This window comes from Heliangelus exortis, chromosome 8, assembly GCF_036169615.1.
Source record: "Heliangelus exortis chromosome 8, bHelExo1.hap1, whole genome shotgun sequence".
Classification (NCBI taxonomy): domain Eukaryota; kingdom Metazoa; phylum Chordata; class Aves; order Apodiformes; family Trochilidae; genus Heliangelus; species Heliangelus exortis.
In genome coordinates, this window is record NC_092429.1 from 9,739,221 (window position 1) to 9,752,894 (window position 13,674).

Below are 13,674 nucleotides of genomic sequence, written 5' to 3' on the forward strand. Positions count from 1 at the left end.
AGCATTTTTTTTCCTTTCCCAAAAACCCGCTTTCCTCTGAAACTTGGTTTTTAACTGAAGGGGCATTTAGCTCCAGCACCCCTTGGGGTCCATCCAGCGCGACAGGCGGGACAAGAGGCAGAGACAGCGCTGATTGGCTCCAGCGCGCCAGGAGGCCCCGCCCCCTCCCGGTGTGCCATCTCCCCCGCCTCGCTCCGATTGGCTCACGTGAGGCAGGTGGGCGGAGCCTCCCCGAGGGGCGGGGCGCTGGGAGGGAAACATTTTCCCGGGAAAGTCTCCCCCGGCCCCGGCTCCGCCATGAGGCACCTGCGGGCGGCGACTGCCCGGGGCCTCCGGACGGGCGGCAGCGGCGGGAGGTCGGTCCCGGCGGGGCGGAGCAGGAAGGACGCGTCGCTCCATCGAGGTGGCCGGTAGTGGGAGGGCTGGGTCGGGGTGGGGGGTGGAAGGGCACCGGAGAGCTGGCCGTGCTTGCTGCAGCCTCGAAAGGCTCGGTGCTCGCCCGTCCGGCATCGGGTTTTTCGAGCTCCCGTGGTGCTGCAGATCCCGCAGCCTTTCACTATCTTCTGTCCTGACCCCTCGCCGCTCTTCCGCAGGGGCCCTGGCTCCCGCGCCTGCTCCGCCGCCCGCCCGGCATCTCTTCAGCGACCCGGCTGAGGTGGAGGCCTTGCGCAGGAACCTGCTGGCTTGGTACGATGAATGCAAGAGGGACCTTCCCTGGAGGAGGCTGGTAAGGGGAGGCTGTGGTGGGGAACCAGTCCCTCTGCCTTGGGGGAGTGCTGCCGAGGTCACCGGGGTGTCTTGTCCTATTTGATGCATCTCTCGGTGCATGGAAAAGGGTGATGGAAATGGGAGCGTGCTCCCAGCTAGTCCAGGCGGTTCCGAGGTGGGTGGTGTGTAGCCGGTCCCGGGGTACCAGTGGTAAGGCAGGGCTCAGGGTGAAACCACAGACATCAGCTCCAGCCTGGAGAACTTTCCTGTTCCTGCCTCCATGGCACCCAGCAGTAATGAGTGCTGCAAGGAAAACGTTTTCTGTGTATTTGCTTTATGTGAACGTCTTATCAGGGCTCCTGCCTGCTCAGGGTAGTGCAATGAGAGGGCAGAGGGTGGTTGGGGTGTTGGGGTGCTGGGGTGGTTGTTAGCTTTACAGCAGCACCTATTGGAACGGTGCTTGGAAATGTATGGCCCTTCTGTAGGATTTACATGTGCCTGTGATCACTTCTCTGCAGTGGGGTCAGGGCTGGGACACCTCTGGTGGGATTTTTGAACCTCTGAGCTGAAGTTTTTAGGTGGAAGATGCATGATGTCTCTTGTACTTCGTCAGGAAGAAGGTGCCTTGGTGCTGCTTGATTTAACCCAAATTCAGAACTTCTGAGCAGTTGAGGGAAATGTTCCTATGCAGATGCCCATGCAGAACACACCACAAGAACATATTTCATAAGCAGGTCCCCTCTGTGGTGTGGTCCTGTGTCACCCTGGTTCCCTCACTCCATCATCTTCTCTTTCAGGCTGCAACTGAGTCAGATTCCAACAGGCGGGCGTACGCAGGTGAGGAGCAGGGACTGCACCCCCAGCACATGTGGGGCCCCACATGGGTCCTAGGAGTGGTGTCTGTAACCAGCCTTAAAGTGGCCATGGCACAAGGTGTGGGTGGTGTTGGTGCCTCTGCTCTGATCCTGCCCTGCTCCCTGCAGTGTGGGTGTCTGAGATCATGCTGCAGCAGACACAGGTGGCTACAGTGATCAACTACTATAACCGCTGGATGCAGGTGACTGCTCTTCAGAGTCCTGTCCTCCCCTTTTGGAGACCTTCTCCACTGCCTGTGGCAGTTCCCTGGCTGTAGAGCACAGCTCTGATTATCCCTGACTTGTCCTTTTCCTTCTGTACCACAGAAGTGGCCGACGCTTCAGGCTCTGTCACAGGCATCCCTGGAGGTGAGCACAGCTGTGTCCAGGTGCTGTCCCTGTCCTTGTGGATCTTCATCTAACACTGCCGTGTCTCTTGGAGCAGGAGGTGAATGAGCTGTGGGCAGGACTTGGCTACTACTCCCGAGGGAAGCGTCTGCAGGAGGCAGCAAGGAAGGTGCCCTTGGTGCAGGGGTGTGGGAGGTGTTTCCAAAGCCCTCTGTGGCCCCTGGGTGGGTGCTGGCTCCCCCCCTGCCCTGCCTCACTGGGGCTGGGTGCTTCTGGCACCAGGATACAGAGGCTGGGAACCTGTCTCCTTACGGCTAAAATGGGTTGCATGCCCAGTTCCTTGCTGTTCTCCTGACCCCAATCTCCTCTCTGCCAGGTGGTGTCTGAGCTGGCAGGCCAGATGCCCAGGACAGCTGAGGACCTGCAGAAGCTGTTGCCGGGAGTGGGCCGATACACAGCAGGAGCCATCGCATCTATCTCTTATGGGCAGGTGAGATCTGGATGTCAGGGGCTGGCAGGGACACGTTAGGGTATCCCCTCTCTGCCACAGCCCCAGGGCTGTGCTTGCCTCCAACTCTGCCTTGCACTGGGGTGTATCTCCTACCACCCAGCTTGACCTGTGGGTCGGCTGCACGTGTATCCCCCTCCATGCTGGGAGCTCCTGCCTTGCCATGAGCACAGGCACCTCCCAGCTGGGTAACCTCCAGCTCCTGCTCCCAGGCTACTGGTGTGGTGGATGGGAACGTGATCCGGGTCCTGTGTCGCTTGCGCTGCATCGGTGCTGACTCCAGCAGCCCAGCTGTCATCGACTGGCTCTGGTAAGGGGAACACTCTGTCCACACTCCAGCCCTGCTCCAAGCTGTGGCAATCATGGCTGTGCTTGTTGGTGGCCAAAGGCAGGATCCTGGGGAAGCCGAGCCTGCAAAGGCAGAGTGGCCTGAGGTGTGGGAGCTCTTAGGAAGCTGGTGCTGCTGGGAGTGATGGAGAAAAGGACCTGTGTTGCCTCTGCCTACCTGGGAGCATCCCCTCTTGCAGGCAAGAGGCAGGTGGAGGTCTCGGGGCCTTGTTCCTGCAGAGCCCTGTGTCACTCACTGCCATTTCTCCCAGGGACATGGCCAATACCCTGGTAGATAGGAGCCGCCCTGGGGATTTTAACCAAGCCCTGATGGAGCTGGGGGCAACTGTGTGTGTGCCCAAGGCCCCACTGTGTGGGGAGTGCCCTGTGAAGCAGCACTGCCAAGCACGGCACAGGGTAAGTACGGCCCCAAGTTTTGTCTCCTCCCTAACAGTGGGTAGCTAGTGACTGCCAGTTGTCCCAGGGGGGTGGCAGGAGGTCATCCCAGGTCCCCTCTGGAGCTTCTTACAAGCCATCCCTGTCCCAGACCAGTGCTGCAAGCTGTACTTGGCTGGGCATCACATCCTGCATCCTCACTGGGTGCCAACCATGCATGGGGGCATGATGGGCTGACACATGATCCTATCCCCATTCCTGTCCCCCCTTGCAGATGGAGAAGGAGCTAACTGTTGCCTCTCAGAAGCTGTTTGGAAAACCTGTCCCAGTGCCTGATGTTGAGGACTGTGGTAAGCACCTGGGGAGATCCCTGTGGGTGGCTCTGGGTCTGGGCCATGTGGTGACTGTTAACATCATTTGCAGGTGTTGGGGGCTGCCCCCTGTGCCCCCCAGCCACAGAGCCGTGGGACAGCAGCCTGGGGGTGACCAACTTCCCCCGGAAAGCAGCGAAGAAGCAGCCACGGGTGGCACGAACAGCCACGTGTGTGCTGGAGCGAAGGGGCTGCCATGGAGCCCCAGAGTACCTCATTGTGCAGAGACCCAGCTCGGGTAATGGGGCTGGGTGTGAGGGCAGCAAAGACACCTGCACGAGGGACAGTGCAACCTGGGAGTAGGATGTGTTGAGACTCAGTTGGCTCTAAATGTGCCTCTTGCTGGCTTATGTCCCTTTTGTGCCCCCTCCCCAGGTCTCCTGGCTGGGCTCTGGGAGTTCCCCAGCCTCCCACTGGCCCAGGATCTGCAGGAAGAGGAGCAGAGGGAGGTCCTGGCAGATCACCTCCGAGCCTGGATGGGGCAGCCTGTGGCAGTGGGAAGCCTACAGCTCATTGGAGAGGTGAGCCTGGAGCCAGAGGTGTGCTTGGCTGTGGGGGCACATCATGGGGGGAAGAGGGTCCTCCTTTCCTGCTGTCATCCCTCCCAAGTCCTGCCTTGCTCCTCAGAGCCCTGGCAGACTCACTGCACTTGTGAGCCAGCTGAGAAAGCCAGGCATCCCCTGCTGCCTGCCCATTCCCATCCTCTTGCAGGTTGTCCACATCTTCTCTCATATCCACCAAACGTATGTGGTCTACTCCCTGCCCCTGGATGCAGACATCACCCTGGATCCTGCCTTGTCACCATCCCGTTGGGTGACAGAGAAGGAGTTCTATGCCTCAGCTGTGTCCACAGCCATGAAGAAGGTACTGGGGGAATCTGTGCCTTTACTCACTTCCCTGTCTCCACAGGGTCCCAGCCATGCCCCCAGCCTTTGTGGGTTGTCCCGGCTCTGGGACCCAGCTGCAGTTCAGCCACTCTGCCTTCTTGTACTTCCTTCAGGTGCTGAAAGTGTGTGAGAAGCAGCGTGGGGAGGAGAGCAGCCTGGGCAAGGTGGGCATTGCTGGTGGGGGTGCAGCCCTGGGAGCTGCTCTGGGTTGCTGGAGCCCTCCTGGGCTGTGGGGTCGGTCCCAGGAGCATCCCCAGCCTGGGGCAGGGCTGCATCTGCTGGCTTTGCCCCTGGATGTCCGTGATACCAGGGTCCCCCGTTGTCTCCACGGCAGTCCCTGGAGGCTATGGGGCATCCTGGGCTTTGGCTTAGCTCCTGTGTCTCTCCCACAGGGCTCCAAGAGGAAGCGTGGTCCAAAGCCACAGGGAGCAGGCAGCACTGGGACACAGCTCTCCCTGCGTGCCTTCCTCCAGACACCCACCTCCCCATGACAGCACCTGCAACAGCTGAGACGACCAGAGACCCATCCTGCAGTGAGTCATGCCTAGGGCATGGGGATGGTGTCCCCCATATTGCTGCGTGCCCACCCCAGGGCCCTGTCATAATCTCCTGGGAACTGCACTTTATTGTGGCCACTCTGGTCCTGGATGTCACCCAGAGCCTTTCCCTCTTGGCTGGGGCCCTCCTGGGATTGTTTGGTCTGGTATAGCCACTGCTCTGGTTTACAGCAGAGTATTTCTCCAGGAGCAGGAGAACTGTGGCTGTCACTTCCACAGTCTGTCCCCAGCTACCCACATGCCCTGGTCCATGCTTGCACCTGGGCCACCAGCCAGTTACTGTAGATGCTTCCGTACTCTTCCTGACCCCCAACAGCCCTTTTTATACACTTGTTTTTTACTGAACCTGAGCCATGGGCTTTCTAAGAATAAATCTGAAGTGTTTGGGTTTTTTAAGTTACTTTCTTGCCTCTTGCACTGTGCTAAGCTGGGGCTGTCAGGCAGTCTGCAGTTGGAGATGAGGATGGCTGTCAGGATGTGTGTGTCTGGGCTGGGGACAGGAGTGCTTTCTTGGTTAATGTAGCAAGGAGCCTCTTGGCCGAGCTTTAACTGCTGGTGACCATGGAAAAGGGGTGGAAAAGTGTGCTTCCATCCTCACCTTGCACTTGGCAGATGTTAAATGGAAGAAGAAAGAAAGCCAAAGTTGTGCTTGCAGGTTAATTCTTTAATTGAGAGAAGCCAGATACCATCACTTGCCCTGTACAGGGGCAGGTCATGCTCTGGGTGGTAACTGTTGGCAAGAGCAGTGTTCATGGCCCTTGGGTTATCCACTCCCCTCTGGCTGCCCCTCATCCCTCTACATCTGTGCGTGTTCCTCTGATGACAGTGTCCTCGGCCATGCCGCACGTTCTGATTAGATCAAGATGAAACTAAGGCAGAAAGTTCTTCAGATGAGGCTGATAATTAAATGGGAACCCAGGGAAAGGGAGAAATCATTCTCTATCCCAGTGGATGTGGGCCCAGCTCTAAGCAACCTGCTGTCACACTGAGTTTTGCTCTGGCTTGACCTGGAGACCTACCTTGGTCCCTGCCACAGGCACCTGCTGGCATCTCTACAGTGGTCGATTCCCCCAGGGCTGGGCCAGAGAGGGTGGGGAACTGAGGGAGGAACAATGCGCTGCTGTCACTACTGCTGCTGCTGCTGGGCCATATAGACCTGCACAGCTTTCCACAGTGCCCTTATATTGCCTTCCCCAAAGCCTAGCGCTCCCCGACGGTCAATGAGCTCCAGGAAGAAGGTCTCCTCAGAGAAGATGGGATGGGTGAAGATCTGCATCAGATATTCCTGGGAAGGGGTCTCTGTGACATTGGTGCGTGGCCGGCCCTTGTCCCTGGGTATCATGGTGTCCAGCAGGATGCCCAGCTCTGACAGCTTGTGGGGGTCCTGCCCAGCACTCTGGATCTCCTCTGCTTTGCCCCCGTGGCTGTAATAGGTGGCGGGGGGTGTGAAGAACTGTGCACCCCACTGCTGCAAAGCTTTAGTTGTGGAGACAATATCAGTGGTGTGGAGGCCGACATGCTGGATCCCAGGCCCCCCGTGCTGCTCTAGGAAAGTGTCGACTTGGTTGGCACCATCCTCTGAGAGGGACTCAGCAAGGACAAGCTTGCAGCCGTGTGCTGGGGCACCCTGGGCACTCTGCAGTGCCATAAGCAGCATGCCCACCCCTTGTCCACCAAGCACGTACCCCTCAGCTGGCCTCTCCTGTGGGTTCAGCAGGAAACGGTGGAAGCCAAAGCAGCGCTGGTACCAGTCCAGAGCTGCCCGGGCACTGCCCCGCTGGCAGACATATGTGATGTGGTCAAAGTGATTGATATCTATCCCATCCCCTGCAGCTGAGGGGGCTCCTTGGATGGGCTGGAAACCAGGAAGAAATGGTCCCCGGTAACGGGATCGGTCCAGAAGAGTATGGCTGATGTTGCCCACGATGGAGCTTGCCACCCCATAGATGACGGAGCCACCATTATCCCTCACCTCTGTGGGGGGCACTGGCAGGGAGCATCCCTGGCTCTGCAGCTGCTTGCAAAGCCCTGGCACGTCATCCACCTCGAAGCAAACATTGGAGGCCGTGCCCAGGGTAGGCTGGGGGTCCACGTCGTAGAGGAAATCGCAGGAGGAGGTGCTGGTGGGCCCTGGTGCCAGGCGCTCGTTGACGAGGAAGATGGCGGCTCCCCGGCGCAAGGCCAACTGCCGGACACGGGGCGTCTCCCGCACGGCCACCGGCTGGAAGCGAAAGGTGTTGACCAAGTCCTGGGCCCAGCCCTGCCTGTAGGGCATGTGGAGGGAGATGAAGCAGGGGCGGCTCAGTGAGGCTGCCATTGCTGGGCAGGCTGTGGGGAGGATGCACAGGGTCAGGAAGGGCTTGCCGGCTGTGGGAAGGAGCCATTCCTCCACCCTGTGCAGAGCCTGGGTGCATTTGCATGCACAGAGGCAGAGACATGTAAATTTGCATTCCTTAAGTACATGTATTTTAAGTGCATTTCATGAGCCAATACATGCTGTGCAGGGGGGACCTTTTGAGATCAGATGGAGCGAGCTACCCGAGGATGCTGAGCTGTGCCACCACTTGTCACTCCACTGCCCCATGCCTGGGGTCTCAGAGGAGCAAAGCCCTGACCCTTGGCCACAGCAGCTCCCCTCTGGAGCCATGTGTCCCTTGAGGGTTCTGCAGGGAGGTTCCTGGGGGAATCCAGGTGAATTGGGTGTGCTGCACGTATAAACAGAGTATGGGGACAAGGGTTGTGGGGAGGGATACGCTGTACCAGGAACGTGGAGGTTGGACTGGCAAACACAGCACTGTGCTATTTACAGCTAAAGTGCTCCTGTGCTGCCCCGGTACTTGTCAGTGGTGTCCCACAAATGGTGGGGGAGAGCAGGGGGGTCAGAGCAGGATGCTGTGTCCTTCCTCTCCCCAGCAGGGACAGCATGGAGCTGCCATGCTTCAGGCAGTGACCTTGCCCTAGGGGCACAAAGGGTGAACCAGGTGGGGTGTTGCAGGGAGTGACCTCCCTCTGCCCCGAGCAGCTGTCACACTGAATGTGGGATGAAACATCTGCCCAAAACTCATAAGCATCCCACGGAGGCTTCCTAGCCCCATACGACACACCAGCTGCCCTGGATGGACCCCACGGATGTCCATGGGGGTGAGGGAAAGAGACCTGTCTAAATATTCTCTTCCACCCCCAAAAAGGGCTGGATGCTGGGCAGGGCAGAGGGCTCTGCAACACTGAGGGCGAGAAATGAGCAACATCGGCGCACCCCTCCCTCCCCTGGGGGGGTGTTCCTTGCTGGGACCCCAAGCCCGGTGACCACATGGGCAGGCGTCATCGACCCCTCCTTGCCCTCTTTTCCCTTTCTGTGCCCTGGGAGATCAGCACCAGTCCCGCCCTGCTCCCACCACCCCTGTACTGTCCCCCATACCGCCCCCCACCCACCCAGCCCCCGCCACCCCCCTGCCCGCGGGGTCCTGCAGCGCCCAAGCCCGCCCGCGCCTCACCGGGGTCAAGGCTGCGGACGAAGGGGATGCCGGGGCAGGGGCCGGCCCCGGAGAGGCGGTTCAGTTCGCTCCTCCCCAGCACGCAGCAGGCCACGGCGGGACGGGGAAAGGGGTTGGCGGTGTCACGGAGGCTGCCAAGCCACCTGCCACGCCATGGGGGAGCCTGCCCGGCGGGAGGGAGGGGTCGGTGGGTGCCCTCGGGGGGATGACGCACAGGGCGTGGAGATGCTCCGGAGGGTTTAAAGCCAGGGTCCTGTGGCTGTCCCACCCGGTGTAGGTGCCAAAAGTTTGCACTGACCCCGGAGGTGCCATGCTGTGTTTGGAGAAAAAGCAAAAAAAAGCTTCCCGGGCTGCTAACTGCAGGCAGTGTGGCGGGGATGAGCAAAGGGTGGTGAGGAGCCGGCTGCCATGTGGTGGATGGGGTTCCCCAGGGACTGGTGACAAAATGGCTTCTGTCTGTGCCAGGTTATTCCCTGCTGTCCCGAATCCCACGGGGCAGGGCGAAACAAGGGCTACACGTGTCTCTGCTGGGCGCTTCATGGTGCGTGGGTACCTGTGGGAACTTGGAGGGGAGCAGTGTGTGGGTGGGGGGTGACAGCTCTGCAAAGGGTCTGGAGTCCGTCAGGGATGAGTTTGCTCCTCGCTGACCCTGCAGAGCTGTGCCTGCTTCCTGATCCCAAAGCATGGCCTCCCATGTCTTTGCTGACATCCCTGAGTCTCTCCAGCCCCCCTCTCTCTCCCTGCTGTTGGTGGCTGTTTTCAGAGGGATTGCACCCCCCTTCATGTGCCTGGGACCATGTCGCTGCGCCAATTGTGTCTGTGTGTGCTGCCCTTCCCTGCCTTATCATGTTTTTGTACTGAGCCCAGGTACGATAAACTGTTCAAATATTTGCAGAGATGTCCATGTGCAGCCAAAGTGGTGAGCTCCTCTTGTTTGGTTGCAGGGGGCTGGGGAGGAAATCTACTGGCGCTGTGATTTCCCAAGGGATCTCTGGTTCCTCCGGCCACCACAGCCCCACTGGTGCGGATCTGGGCAGGAGCTGCCAGACTGGACATCAGGGGTTTGCTGTGTTGATAAGCATGGCCCAAGAGCAGATGTGACACTGTGTGGAAGGGCAGCATGGCCTTTGGGGTGGCACACGTGGGGCAGGGAATTCCAGCATCCCAAGGTTGTGGAGCAGGTACCTCTCTTTTTGAACACAGTGAGATGGCTCTCCTGGGACATTATGGGTGGTACAGTTTGGTGTCACCCCTTGGTCCTGCAACCCTTTGATGCAAGTGTCAATGCTTCTGGCCCACTGTGTCTGTGGGGGGAGTCTGAGTGGCCATGACCAGCTTCACCCCACGGCACTGCCTGGCACCCCCTGCTCCAGCCCAGCACCAGGCGCTGCTTTGTCTCAGAACTGCTCAGGCTGCTCTGTGGCAGCAGGACCCTGAAGCTGCATGGCACAGAGGGGGACAGTGCCAGCCTTGTTGCTGTCCCCTGAGGCAGCAACAAGTGGCACAGTCCCGGCTCACGCTGGGCTCTTCTCCTCCCTCCTGGGCGGGGAGAGTGGACAGGAGATATAAGGGAGACCGGGTCCAGCTGGCCACTGGCGAGAGCTACTGGTGCCTGGAGCCAAGGTCTGGCCGGAGGACGGCAGCGGGAAGAGCGGTACGGAGGGCCCGTTCTCGTGGGGAAGAGGGTTGGGGATTGGGGGTACATCCATCCTGACTACACCCTGCAGCCTCCTGCTCCCTCCTCACCTCCCGGGATTATCCCCCACCCTGTGTCCTCTCCTTGCCCATTAAGCTTGCTGGATGCTAGAGGGATGGGTCATGTCTTGGGGTGGGCAGGGTTAAGGGGCTGTGGGAGGAAGGGGGCTTAAGGCAGATGTTGGAGGGTTGGGGGTTTAAAGGCTCTGTGCACCCCTCGAGTTCTTTGTAAGGCATTGAAGACTCTCAAGGTGACCTGAAGGTGAAACCATCCCTGCCCCACTGACTCCTTGCTGGTGTCCAGGGCTATGGAAACTGCATCTCTGGGGCAAAGACAGACCATGGGGGAGCAGGACCTTCCCCCTCACTGGCACATGGTGTGGGTGCCTCCACTGCTGGGGGGAGATCGAGGCACCTGGCTCTGGCAGAAAAGCCACCACTGAGGGTGCAGCGCTTGTTGGGAGCTGATCACCCCAGTCCCTGGTCACCCACTCCCTGATCACCCCAGTCCCTTATCTCCCTTTCCTCACCCCACCACTACAGGTGTCCCATGTGCAGGGAGGGGTACAGGGTTGCAGTAGGGCTGGAAGGATCCCACCAGCTTGAGGCCTGGGGCAGAGGGGAGATTAATGCCTCATTTGCTCCCGCCAGGGGTGAGGGGACCGGGATGGGGCTGCTGCTGGTGGCCCTGGCCCTCTGGCTGGGGCTGACCTCAGCCTCTGAGGGGGTGACCAACAGCAGCCAGCTCTGCCAGGAGGCACCGGCCTGGAGTGTCAATGGCTCGAGCCCCATGGAGGAGGTGTTAGGGCAGGTGACCGTGGTAGCCCTGCTGAAGGCCAGCTGACATTTCTGCCTGCTGCAGGCCCGCAGGTGAGCCCCTCTCTCCCTACCCCAAACCCAGCCCCGCCATTGTGGGGGACAGCGTGTTTGCCCCCCCAGCGTGGCACCCCCCTTCTCAGCACCTCCTTCCCTGCAGCCTCGGGGGCCTGCAGGAGAGGCTGGCCCGTCATGGCATTGTTGACATTCGCTACATGATTGTCAATGAGAAGGCACCACTCTCCCGTGCCATGTTTGGGGAGCTGGAGCGCCATGCCCCCCCAGGTGTCTCCGTCTTCCAGCCAGAGCCTGAGGATCCCGATGTCTGGCAGGTCCTGGGGGGTGACAAGGATGACTTCCTCATCTATGACAGGTGAGTATCCCCTAATCTTGGTCAAAGTTTTCCTGAGGTGTTAGGAGTGTTTGGTGGGGTTCCTAAAGCTTCCCCCATGGCTGGGCTAGGGGGTTCCCAGAGCCTCCACCTTGAGCTGGGCCGTGGCTTCTCCCCGCAGGTGTGGCCGCCTGGCTTTCCACATCCAGCTGCCCTACAGCTTCCTCCACTTCCCCTATGTGGAGTCGGCCATCCGCTTCACCCACAGCAAAGACTTCTGTGGCAACTGCTCCCTCTACCCCAACGCCACTGAGGAGGTAAGGAGCAGGGATGCTCGCTGGAGCTGGGCTCCCTTCTTTCCTCTGGTGTTGCACATCAGAAAAAAAACCAACCCAATCTTATCTTCATATAAGGGATGGGCTCTGTGCTGGCAGCCACCCTCAGCCAGGGTTAAGAGGGAAGATGATGAAAGGTCTGAAGGAAGGGCAGTTAAATAGGCCAGAGCTTTCAGGTTGAGTAGAAGGGGACTAAAGGGATCATAGCCCAGATCTGGAAAAGCTAACTAGGGCTCCTGGCTATTCTGATACAGAGAAAGACAGGCAATGGACCTGGAGGTGGCAAGCTCAGAGCAAAGAAAAGGATGTTGCTTTGGGATCAACAAGGGATTAGTCCCTTCCTAGGAGAAAAAAACATCTAGAAATATTAAATGCAAAGTCCTTTCCTGGCTCAGGAATTTGCTGGACCACAGACTGCTTGAGCTAAGGGATGTATGTCCAGAGGCTTGTGCTTTATGTTCTCCAGACTCTTCTGTCCTCCCTGCACCCTGGGTCTGACCCACACAGATTTCTCTGGGACAAATGCTGTTTGGCTTTCATCTCAGCTCAAAGGTGTGCTTGCAGGCTCACTGCAGGGCTGCGTGCCTTCACATACTGCACCAGCCCTTGCATTATTTTCTCCAGGCTAACAGTACCATGGAGGTCCCTGTAAGCCCAAGCCCACTTCCAGAACAAGAGGGGAAGGAGTCAGAGACCCCCATCCACCAGCACAACTCCCTCCATCCTCACCACCACCATGATGTCAGCAGCGACAGAGCCACAGACCTGAGTGGGGACCACAAACCTGCTGCCCATGCTCAACACCACCATGGAGAGCACGGCCAGTCTCATCCCAAGGGGCAGAAGCAGAAGGAAGGAAATGAGCACTAAGCCAGGCTGTGCAGCCTTGCAGAAGAACCCCGTAGTGTGCAGACCATGCCAGCTCGCTTCCCAGAGGCGTGAAAGGACTTGCTTTGGGCTGGTGGTCACCATCAGCGTTGGTATAATAACCCCCTCCTGCATTCTTCATGTGGGTTGTACTCCCATGCTATGCCCAGGGATGAAAAATCTCCCTCAGCCCCCTTGAGGTGCTGCGTTTTGAGCCTCAGGGCTTGGTTCTGAGCCTTCCTCTGCCAGCACCTGCCTTTCCATGCTCAATGAAGCCCACGGTGCAAACCGGGAGGTCCTCGGTCACTGCTGGCTGACACTGCATGGACCGGCAGGGCAGGGGTGGAGGGGCGAGAACTGGGATGGGAGCAGCACTGGCAGCATGCTCTGCCAGTCCTGGCACCCCTGGGTGTCCTGGAACCCCCAGGTGTCTTGGCTGAGGAGAAAAGGGAGGAACAGCTTGTGCCCTGCAGGATGTGATCCCAGGAGATGGGGGGCATAGGAGCAGTAGAAGGTCGCAGCTTCTCGCGGTCCAAACCCAGTACCCTCATATCTGTCACATCCTGGGGACCCTCCAGGCCTTGCACATGGGTATGTGCAGTGGTGATGGGTGGCCGCAAGATGGTGGTCTTGTCCCCTCTTGAAGATGTAGGGGCTGTATCCCGAGTCCACAGACCTGGGAGAACGGGCTTGAGGATCCTGGGGTAGAAGTGAGATCGGAGGGTGATGCGGATATCAGAGTACAAATAAAACCTCTGTGAAGCGAACCCTGCTCATCTTGGCCTCTGGTGCTCCTTCCCTGGAGAGGGTGGAGGTCTGGCTCAACACTGAGCAGGCCCTGAGCTTTTCTCTGGACACAGGGAGTAACCTGGAGCTGGATGTGGACCCCAAAAAACGTTTCCCTGTTCAGAGAGCAGCTGAAAATTGAAGACAACCCATCTGTTCACACCTTCTGGTTAGCTCTTGCCAGATATTAACCCAGGGCTCAGTCCACCTTCCTGGGCAGGGCACTGGGAGGAAGTTTGTCTCTGCACCTTGATTTCTGGCTTGTAAGTATAATGTTGGGGTGCCTGCCCTGAGCTGTCATCATGGGGCTGAAGTTCCCACATGCAGTCCAAGGTCTTCTTGAGCATCTTGTTCCCAGTGCCCAGCCTGGTCCCCATTGCATGCACAGTGCTGG

At 58.9% G+C, this 13,674-nt stretch overlaps 3 protein-coding genes across 7 annotated transcripts; 2 read left to right on the forward strand and 1 right to left on the reverse strand.

The window, feature by feature from the left end:
- Nucleotides 1-5: 5 nt before the first annotated feature.
- Nucleotides 6-5,356, forward strand: MUTYH (mutY DNA glycosylase). Of its 4 annotated transcripts, none has more exons than XM_071750288.1 (15): nt 6-216; nt 594-727; nt 1,506-1,545; nt 1,692-1,765; nt 1,890-1,931; nt 2,008-2,079; nt 2,287-2,400; nt 2,631-2,728; nt 3,018-3,162; nt 3,416-3,491; nt 3,565-3,750; nt 3,888-4,033; nt 4,224-4,376; nt 4,513-4,563; nt 4,792-5,356. In XM_071750288.1, exons 4-15 carry the CDS (start codon nt 1,709-1,711, stop codon nt 4,888-4,890), a joined length of 1,239 nt encoding a protein of 412 aa, XP_071606389.1. In that variant the 5' UTR covers nt 6-216; nt 594-727; nt 1,506-1,545; nt 1,692-1,708; the 3' UTR covers nt 4,891-5,356. The 4 variants fall into 4 exon arrangements, with proteins under 4 accessions (XP_071606389.1, XP_071606388.1, XP_071606392.1 ...); XM_071750287.1 differs by lacking the exon at nt 6-216 and adding an exon at nt 235-403; XM_071750291.1 differs by lacking the exon at nt 6-216 and adding an exon at nt 354-410.
- Nucleotides 5,357-5,601: 245 nt separating this feature from the next.
- Nucleotides 5,602-8,633, reverse strand: HPDL (4-hydroxyphenylpyruvate dioxygenase like). Of its 2 annotated transcripts, none has more exons than XM_071750293.1 (2): nt 8,451-8,633; nt 5,602-7,284 (listed from the first exon to the last, which is right to left on the reverse strand). In XM_071750293.1, the coding sequence occupies exon 2, from the start codon at nt 7,271-7,273 to the stop codon at nt 6,083-6,085; it is 1,191 nt and encodes a 396-aa protein (XP_071606394.1). In that variant the 5' UTR covers nt 7,274-7,284; nt 8,451-8,633; the 3' UTR covers nt 5,602-6,082. The 2 variants fall into 2 exon arrangements, with proteins under 2 accessions (XP_071606394.1, XP_071606393.1); XM_071750292.1 differs by having other exon boundaries at nt 5,602-7,360; nt 8,451-8,632.
- A 1,319-nt stretch (nt 8,634-9,952) lies between these two features.
- Nucleotides 9,953-13,261, forward strand: LOC139799015 (selenoprotein Pb-like). The gene is made up of 5 exons (XM_071750294.1): nt 9,953-10,104; nt 10,797-11,015; nt 11,122-11,334; nt 11,474-11,609; nt 12,252-13,261. Exons 2-5 carry the CDS (start codon nt 10,813-10,815, stop codon nt 12,495-12,497), a joined length of 798 nt encoding a protein of 265 aa, XP_071606395.1. The 5' UTR covers nt 9,953-10,104; nt 10,797-10,812; the 3' UTR covers nt 12,498-13,261.
- The last annotated feature ends 413 nt before the right edge of the window (nt 13,262-13,674 follow it).

Bases quoted from the DNA above. Each gene is read 5' to 3' on its own strand.
- MUTYH (XM_071750287.1), top strand. From the start codon at position 298: ATGAGGCACCTGCGGGCGGCGACTGCCCGGGGCCTCCGGACGGGCGGC. The intron at 1,766-1,889 runs GTGACTGCTCTT...TCTGTACCACAG, and splicing joins ACTATAACCGCTGGATGCAG to AAGTGGCCGACGCTTCAGGC. The intron at 1,932-2,007 runs GTGAGCACAGCT...CTCTTGGAGCAG, and splicing joins TGTCACAGGCATCCCTGGAG to GAGGTGAATGAGCTGTGGGC.
- HPDL (XM_071750293.1), bottom strand. From the start codon at position 7,273: ATGGCAGCCTCACTGAGCCGCCCCTGCTTCATCTCCCTCCACATGCCC.